General features: G+C 64.9%; 1 protein-coding gene across 3 annotated transcripts in view; it reads right to left on the reverse strand.

Moving 5' to 3' along the window:
- Positions 1 to 14,114, reverse strand: part of RNF130 (ring finger protein 130) — a 49,691-nt gene that overhangs the window by 12,400 nt on the left and 23,177 nt on the right. For 2 of the 3 annotated variants that reach the window (XM_055125834.1, XM_055125836.1), the window contains exons 3-7: positions 10,940 to 11,190; positions 8,885 to 8,956; positions 7,072 to 7,154; positions 5,106 to 5,202; positions 4,075 to 4,282 (exon numbers count right to left, since the gene is read on the reverse strand). In XM_055125834.1, the coding sequence (XP_054981809.1) occupies positions 4,075 to 4,282; positions 5,106 to 5,202; positions 7,072 to 7,154; positions 8,885 to 8,956; positions 10,940 to 11,190 (711 nt within the window). Of the gene's footprint in view, positions 1 to 1,206; positions 1,301 to 4,074; positions 4,283 to 5,105; positions 5,203 to 7,071; positions 7,155 to 8,884; positions 8,957 to 10,939; positions 11,191 to 14,114 lie in introns of all 3 variants that reach the window. The other variant, XM_055125835.1, reaches the window with a different exon arrangement.

Raw genomic sequence — 14,114 nt, forward strand, 5'->3', positions numbered from 1 at the left:
AGGGCGGGCCGGGGTCTGCACTGTCCTGGGCACCTGCCTCCCTCTGGCCCCGTCCAGCCAGACACGGCCACTCGTCTCTCCCCGCACCCGAGGCCCAGTCGCCCGGGGCTGGCAGAGTCTGGCTGGCCCAACGCTGGGCCTCACTGACTTTCTGAGGGGGTGGGAACACCCCTCTCCACGGAGTCTCGGGCAAGGAACACTCCCGTGCCAGGCACGCCCTCTGCTCTGGGCTACCCCCGCCCCCGGGCCCCAGACGGCAGCCGTCTGTGGGGCCAGTCCTGCAGGGCGCGCCCTGTCCAGCTGCCTCATCCCAGAGACCCTTAGCTCTGAGCTACACCTGCCCGCCTTCTGGAACCTTCTCTCGGACACCTGCCCGCCTTCCGGAACCTTCTTTCAGACACCTGCCCGCCTTCCGGAACCTTCTCTCGGACACCTGCCCGCCTTCTGGAACCTTCTCTCAGACACCTGCCCGCCTTCCGGAACCTTCTCTCGGACACCTGCTCACCTTCTGGAACCCTGGCTTAGAAGCTTCCTTCTCACCTTTCAAACCTTCTCTTGTGCTACACCTGCTCGCCTTCCAGAACCTTCTCTTGGGCTAACACCTGCTTGCCTTCCTGAGTCTTCTCTTGCACTACAAAGATCACCGTTCTCAACCTTCTTGTGCTCATGTGCTTGCCTTCCAGAACCTTCTCCTGGGCTAACACCTGCTCATGCCTTCCAGAACTTTCTCCTGCACGACACCTTCTTGTCTCCTAAAGCCTCCTCTCTGGCCCTTCTTCCACCCAGTGGAGATGCCGGGACCCTCAGCTTCCTGCCCGAGCCCTCCCTAAACGCTAGAAGCGGGGCGGGGGCTCCTGCGGACTAAAGGGCCGCGTGCCCGCCCAGAGCCACGTCTCAGCAGGAGCTGAGGTCAGACCGTGATGGGGGTGGAGGGGGCGTGCCTGGGCAGGAGTGACACGCCCCCCCAGTCACGAGCCTGGCAGTGGATGCTCAGCGCCTGCTGGGGCCCTTCTGGACCTTTCCGGGGGCCAGAGCTGCTGGGCAAGGTCTTCCCGCCCAGGGGGACTGACTGGCCCGTCCCTCAGCTCATACCCAAGAGGGCACGCGAGGGCGGGGCGGGGCAGGGGCGGAGAGGGGAGGGGAGGGCAGGGCAGACTGGAGGTGGCCGGGGGCTGCCTGGCTCGCCCCCACCCCTCGGCTACTTACTCGTTGGCATTCAAGCTAGCGGTGGCTCTGACGATCATGTAGCAGAGCGTGAGGGCGCTGAGGAGGCCAAAGCTGGCGATAATGAACCACTCTTCTGTCGGCAAAGAGAGGGCCAGTCACCGGGCGGCAAGGCCCTCCCCGCCGCGGCCCGGCGGCAGGAGCGGGCCCGGAGGAGGAGAGGAGAAGAGGAGGAAGATGAGGAAGAGGAGGAGGAAGGGGAAGATGAGGAAGAGAATGAGGAAGAAGAGCAGGAGAAGGAGCAGGAACAGGAGGAAGAGAGGAGGAGTAAGAGGAGAAGGAGGAAGAGGAGGAGGAAGATGAGGAAGAGGAGGAGAAGGAAGAGGAGGAAGATGAGGAAGATGAGGAGGAGGAGGAAGAGGAGGAGGAGGAAGAGGAGGAGAAGCAAGAGGAGCAGGAGAGGAGGAGGAGGAGGAAGAGGAGGAGGAAGATGAGGAAGAGGAGGAGGAGGAAGAGGAGGAGGAAGAGGAGGAAGATGAGGAAGAGGAGGAGGAGGAAGAGGAGGAGGAGGAAGATGAGGAAGAGGATGAGGAAGAAGAGCAGGAGGAGGAGCAGGAACAGGAGGAAGAAGAGGAGGAAGAGGAAGAGGAGGAGGAAAAGCAAGAGGAGCAGGAGCGGAGGAGGAGGAGGAGCAGGAAGGGGAGGAGGAGGAGGAGGAGGAGGAGGAGGAGGAGGGGCAGCGGGAGGAGGAGGAGCAGCGGGGGGGGCGTGGCTGTTAGTCGGGAGAGCACTGGGTGGGCGGGACGGAGGGCCCATCCCTGCAGCGGTCCCGAGGTCGGGCGGGCAGGGCGTGGGGGTCGTGGAGGCGAGGGGCCTTGGCGGTGGCTGGCCGGCCCTGCCGGGTCTGCCCTGGGCAGGCGGGATCAGTCTGGCCTGGCCGGGGCGGCCCCTGCCCTCGGCTGCAGCTTCCATTGTTCCTGGCTGGTGGCCCCGTTTGGGGGACGGGGCGTCCTCCTGGCTCTGGGCTTGGGGGTCACTAGCAAGTGCCCGGGGGAGCCCAGGCCGGCCGTGCCATCGCGTCCTCCCCGAGCTGCCCTCAGCCCCACGGCAGGAGGCTCGCTCCGGCTTCAGCCTGTACTCCCTGAAGTCCTCGTGGGCCACAGACCATTCCAGGAGCAACGTGCGGCACGGAACATTCTAGAAGCCAACAGAGAAGGTACGAGGCCGCCCGGGCCCGTGCTGGGTTTCCTGACGCGTCTGAAGCGTGAGGCGCTTTCCCGGAGGGGCCACCCCCGTCCGGCAGGGAGCCTGGCACGAGGCAGAGCGAGGGGGGCCAGGCGGGGGGCCACGGAGTGTGCGAGGACGAGCCAGCGAGCCTCCTGGCCTCTGGGAACTGGACCCCTGCGCTGGGGACACTTCGGGAACACCCCGAGGGCCAGGAGGGAGCCCGGCGTTTCTGAGGCGTCTCAGCGAGGTTCTGGGAACGGGTCAGGAACCGCCTTGACCCAACTCTCCTGTATCGGGTCCTCAGTGCGTCCGGCGGGGCTGCGCCGGGCAGTGCTCAGAGCCGGTTCCTGGCTCCACTGATCCAGGGTCCTTCCTGGCGGGGCTCAGGGAAGCCGACAGGGTGCTGCGGGGCTCGAACCCGGGCCCTTGCGTGCAAGGCACGTGCCCTTCCCGCGGTGGGCAATCCCGCCCCAGCAGAGCTCCTGGCAAGCGGGGCCGGGCCAGCATCTGGGGACTCCGCCTTCTCCCCTCGCTTGACACGCGACGTGACTTCGGTCCTTCAGCCTCAGCGAGGCGGTGGCCGTGGCGTCCACCCCGGGCCGTGCTGTGGTGCCGACGGGGTGGCGTCCGGTGCCTGCTCCTCCAGTCGGGCAGTGCCCAGGGCGCTGGAGCCGCGGACAAGGCCCGGGGCTCGCGGGCACCCGGCCAGACCCAGCAGCAGGTCCTGCCCGCGCGGTGCTGTGAAACGTGTCCTGCACACCGGCCCACGGCCCTCCCGCCCCAACCTGGGGCTCGTTCCGGCTCCGGAGTGCAGCCTGGCCCTCGTCCCCGCGCAGCGGCCTTCAGAGCCTCACCACGGAGCTGGGGGCCAGGGCGGGACCCAGGAACAACGTGCCCTAGCAGGCGGGGCAGTGCGTGCTCACGGCGCCACGCTCCTCCCCTGCCACGGGCCCGGCTCCCGACGGCAGGAAGCCCCGTGCTTCCCGGGGGGCCGAGCACTCAGTGCCCGGAGTCTGGGGCGCTAGGCCCCCCCGCGGGGGCGGGGGCGGGGCGGCGGCGGCGCAGTGGGCGGGGCCGAAGCGAGAGGCAAGCAACAGTGACATGAAGGCGGGAGGCGGCAGTGCGAGGTGGTTAGATGGGAGGCGCAGGGGGCATGGAGACAACAGGTGAAGGCGGTGTGTGCGGCACGTGCTCGTCCTCCCGTGCGTGCCACACCCTCACACACGCACGCACACAGGCTCACGCCCGCACCCCGCCTAGCACACGCCCCCATACAGCAGCCTGAGAACCAGCCCCCCACAACGCTTTCTACCCCCTGCCGCGTGACACCCGACGGCCCGGGCCCCAGACGTCCACTCTGGCAGGGCAGGGGACGGGCGTGTCGGGCCGAGAGGGTCTCTGTGGCCAGGGGAAGGTCAGCCCCTCCGATCCCCTCCTCTCCCCAACCTCCCTCCTGCTGGCAGCAGCTCCCGGACACACACACACACACGCGTGCGCGCACAGGCACACACACGCGCACACACACGCCCACACACACGCACACATGCACACACACACACGCACGCACACACACACGCACACACACGCACACACACACGCGCACACACGCACACACGCACACACACACGCACACGCACATACACACGCACACACACACGCCCCCGGCCCGGCCGGCCTGCTTACTCGTGACCGCGATGTTGATCTCTCCCGTGCGGGGGGTCAGCTCCCCGTCCTGGGGGAGGGGGGTCATTCCCGCCGTCCGCAAGGGCTCCAGGCCCAGCGAGTTGTCGCTGCCCGCCAGCTCGCCCGGGGCCGCGCGGCGGCTCACAGCCTGGGTGCGCGTCAGCCGCTCCACGTCCAGCGCCACGTTCTCCGTGCAGGGGAGGTTGGGCTGCGGGGAGGGGCGGGGGGGGGGCAGCCGTGAGTCTGGGCGGGCCCTGCCTGGCGCCCCTCGGGGTCTGGGTGACAGGACGGCCCCGGTCGGGTCGCGACACTCTACCGGGTCCCTGAGCTCCAGGCCAGGAAAGAGCCCCGCCCCGCCCCACCCAGCCTGGCCCCGCCCCACCCCGCCCCACCCCGCCCGGCCCAAGCAGGAGGCCCAGGAGGACGGGGGCCACTGCTGGGCTCTGAGTTCCCGCCCCATCGCCTCTTCACCTTTCTTTATTTTCGGCCTTTTCATTCTGCCCCAAACTTTTCGGAAAATAAAAGGGACAATTTCCCCCTGAAAATGACCATGAGCTGCCACGACCTGCTGCAGAGAGGCCGGAGGACAGTCTGCCCGGGGGGGCCCAGCCTCTGGGAGGGCCGTTGGGGAGTGACGTCCTTGCCCTTCCCTGGGGGCCACACTCCGGGGTGGGAGGGGGGGGAGCAGCCGCGTCCGGCGGGCTGGGCCAGGACTCCCGCAGCAAAGCCTGCCCGCCCGCTGAGGCCTGACCCAGACCTGAGCACTCTGATGTTTAACTCATGGCCTGGCCATCTTCCGAGGGTGAGCTTAGGACGAGGCCTTCTCAGCGCTGGGGAGAGTACTGAGTTCATTAAGGTGCTCGCCTGTGTCCAGCGGATTCCAGTTCCATGGCCTGAGCACCACCAGGGGGCGCTCCTGAGCACAGTGCCAGGACTAGCCCCCGCCAAGAGACCCAGCACAGCACCGCCCCCAATCTGGCGCCCGAGCCCCCACGCACTGTCTGCTGGCGCCATGCCCCTCCCAGCCTTACCACGATGCCCAGCGCCTTCAGGATGTTCAGTTTGCACATCGGGCAGGTGCAGTGCTCACTGAGCCAAGGGTCGACGCAGGATTTGTGGAACACGTGCCTGCAGAGGAACCCAAAGGTGCATGACACGGGCACGGCTCCCATCTCCCCGACTCCCGCCCAGTGTCAGACGTGCCCACGCGGGACACGCCCCAAGTGGAGCCCCGCCCCTCTTCCAGAAACTACTTGAGTTTTCCTGCCGTCAAGTCTTGAAGGACACAGAGAATCAATCCCCAAGGGCACCAAGGCCATGAGCCAACAGCACCCCACACTCTGAGGCTGACCAGAGCCACGGGCAGGACCTGGGCTCAGTGCTGCCCCCGGATCAAGCCTACCAGCTCCTCTGCACCCCATTTTGTTTTTAAATTAGGGATTTAAGGGGCTGGAGCGATAGCACAGCGGGGAGGGCGTTTGCCTTGCACGCGGCCGACCCGGGTTCGATTCCCAGCATCCCATATGGTCCCCTGAGTACCGCCAGGGGTGATTCCTGAGTGCAGAGCCAGGAGTAACCCCTGTGCATTACCGGGAGTGACCCAAAAAGCAAAATAAATAAATAAATAAATAAGAATGAAGAGAAAAACCAGACTGCCCACAGGGATTCCGTTCCCAGCATCACTCGAGCAAGAGAAGTGGAGTCCAGAGGGACCCAAACGAGGGACAGCGCAGGAAGGGCCTGGAGAATCAAGAAGGCTCGAGGGCTGGAGCCCAGCACCGCAGGTGGGCAGCTGGCCGTGCCCGCGGCCGACCCAGGGCCAGTCCTTGGCAGCCCACAGGTCCCCCAAGCCTGCCAGGAGCAATGCCTGAGCACCAGCCGGTGTGGCCCCAAAACAAAGAATCTTAGTTGTCTCCGACAAGGCCCAGGGAGATGGCGCAGGTGGGGGGAGGGGCGGGGTCAGCGGGAAGGGTCACAGGCAAATCCTAGGCCCCAACCCTCTCTGCGAGGTTCCCACCCCCACCTGGCACCCCCAAACCACAGTGAAAAACAAAAATAGGCTCTTCCTGAGCCAGCTCATTCACAATTTTATTAACTTTTTGTTTTGCTTTTTTGGGTCACACCCAGCAATGCTCAGGGCTCTGCACTCAGGAATTACCCCTGGCAGTGCTCAGGGGACCATGTGGGATGCTGGGAATCGAACCCGGGTCGGCCGTGTGCAAGGCAAACACCCTCCCCGCTGTGCTATTGCTCCAGCCCTGACAATGTTTTGTCAGCTTGTTTCAGGGGGCTACATCCCGTGAGACGCAGGAGGACTCCCGGCTCTGCAGAGGGATCACTCCTGCAGGCTCAGGGGACCATCTGGGGAGCTGGTACTGAGCCCACGTCAGCCGCAAGCAAGGCCGGCACCCTCCCTGCTGTGCCACTTCTCCGGCCCCCACACCGACAATCTGTCGCTTCTGTGAGTGGCAGATGAGCAGGCTGCACCGACTGAAGAAAGGAAAGAGGACGAAGCATTTCCTTTTCTTTGCTTTTTTTTGCTCCGTGGGCCACACCCAGGGGTGCTCAGCGCTCACTCCTGCTCTGTGCTCAGGGGTCACTACTGGGGGTGTCCAGGGATCGAACCAGCATCTGGCAAGTTCAAAGCCGGTCCCCTGACTCCTGTCCTACCTCACCGGTTTGGTCACAGCATTTTCTTACGGGACCCAAGCCACAGTGCAGCGCATCTGATCTGGGCACTGCCGGCCCGGGGTCGATCTCCACCACCCGCAGGGTCCCCGAGCACCGCCAGGAGTGACCCCAGCGTAGAGAGCCAGGAGACAGCCCCGAGCACTGCCAGTGCAGCCCCAGAAAGAAAACAAACTGCTCTGGAACCTGGTCGCAATATGAGCCTGACAGACAGGAAGAGGCTAACAGGTCCCCGGGGCACCTCGGGGGCCCACGGCGAGGCCACGCCACAGGGCGGCCCAGGGCCCCTCGGCACAAGCAGGGACCTACTTGCAGGGGAGGATCCGGACCACATCGTTCTGCTTGTAGCTCTCGATGCACACGGCACAGTGATCAAAGTCGGGGTCTGTCTCCTGTAAGAACCGGGGGACACGGTCAGGCGCTGGGCACGGCCCTCGCGGCCCCGGGGCCACGGGAGGCAAAGTGAAAGGGTCTCCAGAGAGCAACCCTTCCCTCTGCTCAAGTCTTTGAACCCAGACCACCCCGGGTCCCTGACTCAAGGGGGTTGTTTTGGGGTTTGTTTTTGTTTTTCCGGAGTTTTGGACACACCCGGCAATGCCCTGGGGTTACTCCTGGCTCTGCACTCAGGAATCACGCCTGGCGGTGCTCAAGGGGCCCTATGGGATGCCGGGGATCGAACCCAGGCCGGTGCGTGTGGGAAGGACCCTACTCCCTGTGCGACTGCCCTGGCCCCCGTGTTGATTCAGCTTTGGGTTTTGTTTCTCCTTTGGTTCCTGGGCTCACACCTCGTAATGGTCAGGGCTGACTCCTGGTTCTGTGCTCGGGGATCACTCCTCGGGGCCCTGAAGGCAGCAGTGCCAGGGCTTGAACCCAGGTCGGCAGTCCCATGCAAGTGCCCCCACCAGCCTATTTTTCAGGGTGCGAACTGCCACCCCCGGCCTTCGAAAGGAACCTCAGTTCCTGAGACTCAGACCAGGGTCAGCTGGACGGCCACTGCCCACCCAGGGCCCCGGAGACCAGACTTGGGAGAAAGCAGACCACACCCTGCCCTTCCTGGGAAAGCCGAGTGTGCTCATGAGCCCGGGCGGGGCGGGTGCCCCCGCACCGAGACCCCAGGGCTGGAAGAAGAGAGTCAGTCACTGCCATCGGGCTGGCAGGCATGAAGACCCCCAGAAGAGAGGCTGTTTCCAGGAGAGCCAGTGTCCTGGGGCCAGACGGACGGTGCGGCAGGAGGAACACACCCTCCACGCGGTGCCCGGGCTCGAGTTCTGCACCGCATACATGATCCCCTGCACACCAGGAGAGACCCCTGAGCAGAGCACCGAGAGACCCCCAAAGCCTCCGAATAAAAACACCCTGGGGGCTGGGGCTGCAGATGGGCCTCAGTCGGATCCGCGGCGCCCCAGGGAGGTTTCTGACTTCTCAGGTATTCTCCGAACCCTGCTAGTGCCCCACGGGTTAGACCAAAGGGAGGGGCCGGAGAGACTGGACAGCGGGTGGGGCGTTCACACCGCACACAGCTGACCTGGGTTCCATCCCGGCACCCCACAGAGCTCCGCCAGGAGTGACCCCTGAGTGCAGAGCCAGGAGGAACCCCCAGCATCTCCCGGTGACGCAACTCAAAGCATCGGTGTCCGCCCAGGGGGGGCCTGGACGGGCCTCCAGAGGCGGCGGGAGGCGGCAGGCAAGCAGAGGTGGGGAGGGCACAGAGGCGCCCCGCCCGGGCCCTGCAGCCCAGACAGAGGGGCGGGGTGCTGCGTGCGGCAGACCCTGGGTTCACCCGGCCTCGGGCGCCCTGGGAGAGGCCCCGGAGAGGCCCGAGCACTCCTGCCAGTCGTGACCCCTCTGCCCTCCCCACCCGCCCCCCCAAAATAAACCGCTTCCATGTTTTTTTTGCGGCTTCCTGCACGCCAGCCACGTGCCGAACCACCGCCCCCGAGAGGCGCAGGACTCGCTCCGGGCCCGGGTCACTCCTGGCAGCGCCCGGGGAGCACGGACGGTGCTGGCACCAGACCGGGCTGGGCGGAGCTGGGCCGGGGGCGTCGGGCCACAGAGGAGCCCGAACACTGCTGCACCCTTTCCCGTCAGCGTTTCCCGCCCGGCCCCGCCCCGCCCCCCGTACCTTGTCTCCCTTCTTCACGGTCCTGGTGGTCAGCTTGCCGATGGCCTTCTTGGCCGCGTCGCCCAGGCGGCGCTGTGGGAACGCAAAAGCGTCAGGGGCGGGGCAGGCTCCGCTCACCAGACCCCACGGGCACCCGCCGGGCCCTGCCGCCCGCGCCCGCACCCAGACACACGCAGGGGGGAGGCTGGGCGAGCTGGGGTCACCGTGAACACGGCCGGGGGGGCAGCGGGAGGGTCGCACCGGGTGCTGGCAGACCCCAGGCGTGACCAGGCGCAGGGCCAAGCCCGAGGTGCAACCCGCTGGCCAGGGCCAGGAGCCGTGACTCCGGCCCGCACTGCGGTTTCTTTTTTTCTCCTTTTGTTCTGTGGGGGCCATGTTCAGGGCTTCCTCCTGGCTCGGCACCAAGGGGCCGCCCCTAAGCACCCCCGGGAGGAAGGGGTAAGGACGGGAGGAGCCTCGAGCCCGTCAAGTGTAGCCCCACAGCAAAGAAGCGGGGGAGGGTGAGAGAGCACAGCGGGCAGGTGCCCGCCTCCCACGAGCCGACCGGGACCCAGGATACTCCCTGAGCACTGCCAGAAACACGCTCGAGGGGCCCGGGAGTGCAGCCTGAGTCGGTTCCGGGCCGGGAAGCGGGAGCCGCTGCACAGGACGGCGCCCCGCCCCGCCCCCCCCCCCCCAACAGAACAGTCTCCCTGGGCCCAGGGTAAACCAGGAGAGACACTCTGCACAGGCCTGCGGCCCAGACAGCTCTGACCAGCCCGGCAACACAGGACACACACATGTCAACACATGGGGCCTCCGAGGCCCCGGCTAGGCTCTGGCCCACCAAGGGAAAAGGCCCTTTTTCTCTTCTCTTCCCGTGCGTGTCTGGGCCGCGGCCCCCGGTCTCCAGGGAGATCGCTGGCCCTGTGCTCAGCAGCGACCCCTGGTGGTGCTCCGGGGCCGCTCCTGGCTCTGTGCTCAGCTGTCAGTGCTCAGGAGATTTAAACCTGGAGGCCAAGCACACGGAGGGCAAGGCCCCAATCCCGAGACTCTCTCCCTGGCCCCAGGAAGATCAGCCTTTTGTGTTTGAGGGTCACACCCGCTGATGCTCAGGGGTTACTCCGGAAGCATCCTCTCCACTGCACTATTCTGGGCCAACCAAGGGAAAGAATTTGGGGTTTTGGGGTTTTTTTTGGTTTTTGGGTCACAGCCAGTGTGCTCAGGGGTTCCTCCTGGCTCTGCACTCAGGAATCACTCCTAGCAGTGCTCGAGGGACCCTCTGGGGTGCTGGGGATCAAGCTCAGGGGGGCCGCGTGCAAGGCAAACGCCCTCCCCGCTGTGCCATCGCTCCAGCCCCAAGGAAAAGTGTTTTGATCCCCAGCACCAAGCTGGGGGAGTCCCTGACAGAGAGACAATAATTTGGGAAGGAAAGAGGCGACTCCGCGGCATCTCTTCCTGGGTTATTTCGTTCCCCTTGGGAGTCTGGGGTGTTCCTCGCGTCTGCTGCTCACAGGCTGCTCTGTGCCCAGGCGGGACTCCAGGCAGGGCTGGGGCTGTCCCCACACGGCCGTGGGCCCCACGTCCTCTCCGGCCAGACCCAGCCAGCCCTGCTCACACCCTCCCGCTCACCTGCAACATCCCGGGTGCTAGAAGCGCTTTCATGGGTTTGTGCAGGTTTGTTTCTAACTGAGACGTCTCTAACTGAGACGGCTGGGCTCCTCCTGAGCCTGTGGGCATCACTGGGGGCTGCCCCTGAGCACTAGAGCGGGAGTAAGTCCCTGAGCACTAGAGCGGGAGCATCTGAGCTCAGGCCGGATTAGCCTGAGCAGTGCCAGTTCTGGCCTCTCAACACCCCCCAAAAGCTATTTTATATTTTATATTTAAATTTTCCTTGTGAGCCCGCCCCTGCCATGCTGGGGGGTGGGTCAAGCACTGCGGGGAGGGCTCCCACTCCTGCCCGTCTCTCTCCAACCCCCGAAGGGCCATTTTATGCAAATGGAGAAATTTTAAATTTAAAAATCGGACGAAGCCCCCGTACAGCGTGCCCCGGGCCCCCGTCGGGGCTGCGCTCACCTGGTTCCTGTCGCGGGCGTTGGTGTAGCGGATCTTCTGGATGAAGTAGAAGATGAGCCAGGCCGACGAGATGATCATGAGCACGATGAAGGAGATGGACACGAAGACCAGCGAGCCGCGGCTGATGTTCCGGGGGGGCATCCGCGAGCCCACGGCGATGGTCATGTACACGGAGACGTTCCTCTCCAGGTAGCTCAGGATGTCCCTGCCCCGCAGCTCCGTGATCATGACGGCGATGATGTCCCCCGTGCCTGCAGGGCCAGGGAGACCAGGTTGGGCAGGAGCCGCCGAGGCCAGCAACGCCGGCCTGGGGGACCCACGACGAGGATGACGGACCCTGACTGAGGCCACCGGGAAACGGGAGGCTGCAAACAAGCTTGCTGGAACCTTCCGGTGCTAGTTTTTATTTTTTGGGGGGAGCAGAGGATGTGGGTAGGGGGACACCGCGGCAGTGCTCAGGGCTACTCCGGGCTCTGCGCTGCACCAAGTCAACACTCCTGCTAGTGCCTGGGGACTGGGGGGGTCCAGCGGCCAGCGCGGCCAGGTGCAGGCCAGTGCCCTCCCGGCTGCACTGCTGGGCCGGCCCCTCTCGGGAGCACCAGCGTGCGCTGACTCTCAGTTACACTTGGGCCACACGCGGTGGCACTCAGGCCTTTCCCCCGGGCTCTGTGCGCAGGGGTGGCTCACGGAGGGGCTCAGGAGCCCTGGGGGTAGCAGGGACCGAACCCTGACGCACAGGTGCCACGTGCAGGGCCAAAGGCCGTCCTGTCCTCCTGGCCCCTCCCGGTAACGAGGCCACGGGGGACAGACCCCTCCCCAGCGTTCAGCTCAGCGACATCGTTTCCAGTGTGTTAACGCAAGTCAAGGGGCTGGAGAGAGTACGGCAGGGCGGGGGGCACTTGCTTCACAGAGAGAGCCCGGGTGTGACCCTTACCCCCGACAGGGTCCCCCAGCACTCCCAAGAGTGCCTCCCACACACAGGGCCGGAACCAGCCCTGGGCCGGGTCGGGGTGTCCACGAGCACAGAGTCAGGAGTGCGCCCAAGTACAGGAGCCGTGAGTCAGCCGAGTACTGAGTTATGAGTCAACCCTGAGAGCAGCTGTAACCCAAACACACCCACTCACCGCCCCCACGGCACCCGAGGGGGAAGGGAGAAGAGGAAGCAGCTTCAGCCGAGAACCCCCTCCAAGGAGACACTTCCAGCGGGGAGGGCGCTTGCTTTGCTCACGGCCGACCCGAGTTCCATCCCCGGCACCCGCCAAGGGCCCCTGAGCACCGCCAGGAGCGACTCCCGAGTACAGAGTAACCCCTGGGCAGTGCGGGTGCGGCCCAGAAACAAGAAGAAGAAGAAGAAAAAGAAGAAGAAGAAGAAGGAAGAAGAAAGAAGAAAGAAGAAAGAAGAAAGAAGAAGGAGGAGGAGGAGGAAGAGGAAGAGGAAGAAGAGGAGGAGGAGAAGGAGAAGGAGGAGGAGAATGAGAAGGAGGAGGAGGAGGAGGAGGAGGAGAAGGAGAAGGAGGAGGAGGAGGAGAAGGAGAACCAAAGGTGGAGTCCCAGAAGGGGCTGAGTACCCGAGCAGGGCCCCCAGGGGCAGGAAAGGCTCGAGTCCAGGACTGAGAGCTACGCCCATCCACCTGCAGGGGTGGGGAGGACCCGTGACTCGGGCCTTCTAGACCCCCTGAAGCAGAAGTCATGCTCTGGGGGCCTCTCTCCGGAGGGGGCTGAGTCGAGGCACCGGGCTGGCCCTGGGAACTGCTGTCCAGATCACATCTTGGTTTCCCTCCTCCTCCGAGCACCCCACCGCGAGAAACCCCAAGCCAAAGTGGCTTCCCCATGAGGCCTGGAGCCAGATTCCCGGAGGCCTTCCCGGAGGCATCCCTCCCACCGGCTTGAATATGCCCATGGCCGTGAGTTCCAGGAGACCCCAGTCTGTGCAGACCAAGGACCTTTCGGACCCAGGGCCTCCACACCACGGTCTGTTAAGGGTCCCAAGAGTCGAGGACCTTGACCTTCGATTCTCATTGGTTTGGAGGCCATACCTGGCAGTGCTCAGGGCTGACTCCTAGCTCTGTGCTCATTGCTGATACTCGGTTCTGTGCTCAGGGCTGACTCCTGGTTCTGTGCTCAGAGTTGACTTCTGGCTCTGTGCTCAGGAATCACTCCTGGCCTTGCATTCAGGGCTCCCTCCTGGCTCAGTGCTCAGGACTTCCTCCTAGTTTTGTGCTCAGGGCTCCCTCCTGACTCTGGTCTGGGCTCGCTCCTAGCAGGGCCTGGGGACCGTCTGAGGTGCCGGGAAGCAAACAGGCCTCAGTCACGTGTGAGGCAAGCCCCCTCCCCACCACTCTCTCTAGTCCCCAGCCCGCCCGCGTCTCTCTTTTTTCTCCCCTCTCAAAACCAGTATCCAAGGACAAACTTCGCTGAGCAGAACTTTCAACCCCTCAGTATACAAACTTGGGCTCAGGTCAGCCGCCGTAGCTCTGGGGAACCCACAAACCCAGGGCATTCTGGAAAATTCCCCCCAGTGAAGCAGACAGTGAGGAGGCTGTGTCAGCACCCAGGGTCTGGGGGGTATTTCAGAACTTCTGGTCAGTGAAAGCGGCGGCCTGGGGCCCTGGGGGTCCTGCAGAAGTCAATGCCTCTGTGTACGTTTTGCTTGGGGTTTTGGTGTCTGGGTTGGGGACCACCCACTGGTGTTCAGGGCTAACTCCGAGCACTGTGACCGAGGAGCACTCCTGGTGCGGGAGCCCTAGGGAGTGCCAGGGACAGAAACAGGGTGGGCCCCAGCCAGGCCCTGGGCCTTGGACCAAGCCTGACCCATCTGAACACAAAGAAGCACACCCAAGGCTTGATCTGGGCGAGTGGGGAGCGTGGCGGAAGGTTCTGGAAGTCTCAAGAAGGCAGTGGGGTGGAGCAGGGCGGTGGGCCCTGGGGCTTCTCTCACGCTAGCCGCAAGGCTGCGAGCCTGGGCCCCTGCCTCCGTGCATGCCCCCTGTGGGCAGGACTGAGGTCCTGCTCCAGCCCCTGCTGCCCCCCTGCGGAAGCCCCCGGCTCAGCCAAAGGCCCTTTGCATGCCCCAAGCTTATCTCCCTCCTGGGGGTCTGCGGCGGGGACTGCAGGAGGTGGATGTGGCGCCCACAGAGGAGGGGCCCTGGGGCAGAGTGGAGGGCGCCTCCCACCC

Source organism: Sorex araneus, chromosome 2 (genome assembly GCF_027595985.1).
Source record: "Sorex araneus isolate mSorAra2 chromosome 2, mSorAra2.pri, whole genome shotgun sequence".
Taxonomy (NCBI): Eukaryota; Metazoa; Chordata; class Mammalia; order Eulipotyphla; family Soricidae; genus Sorex; species Sorex araneus.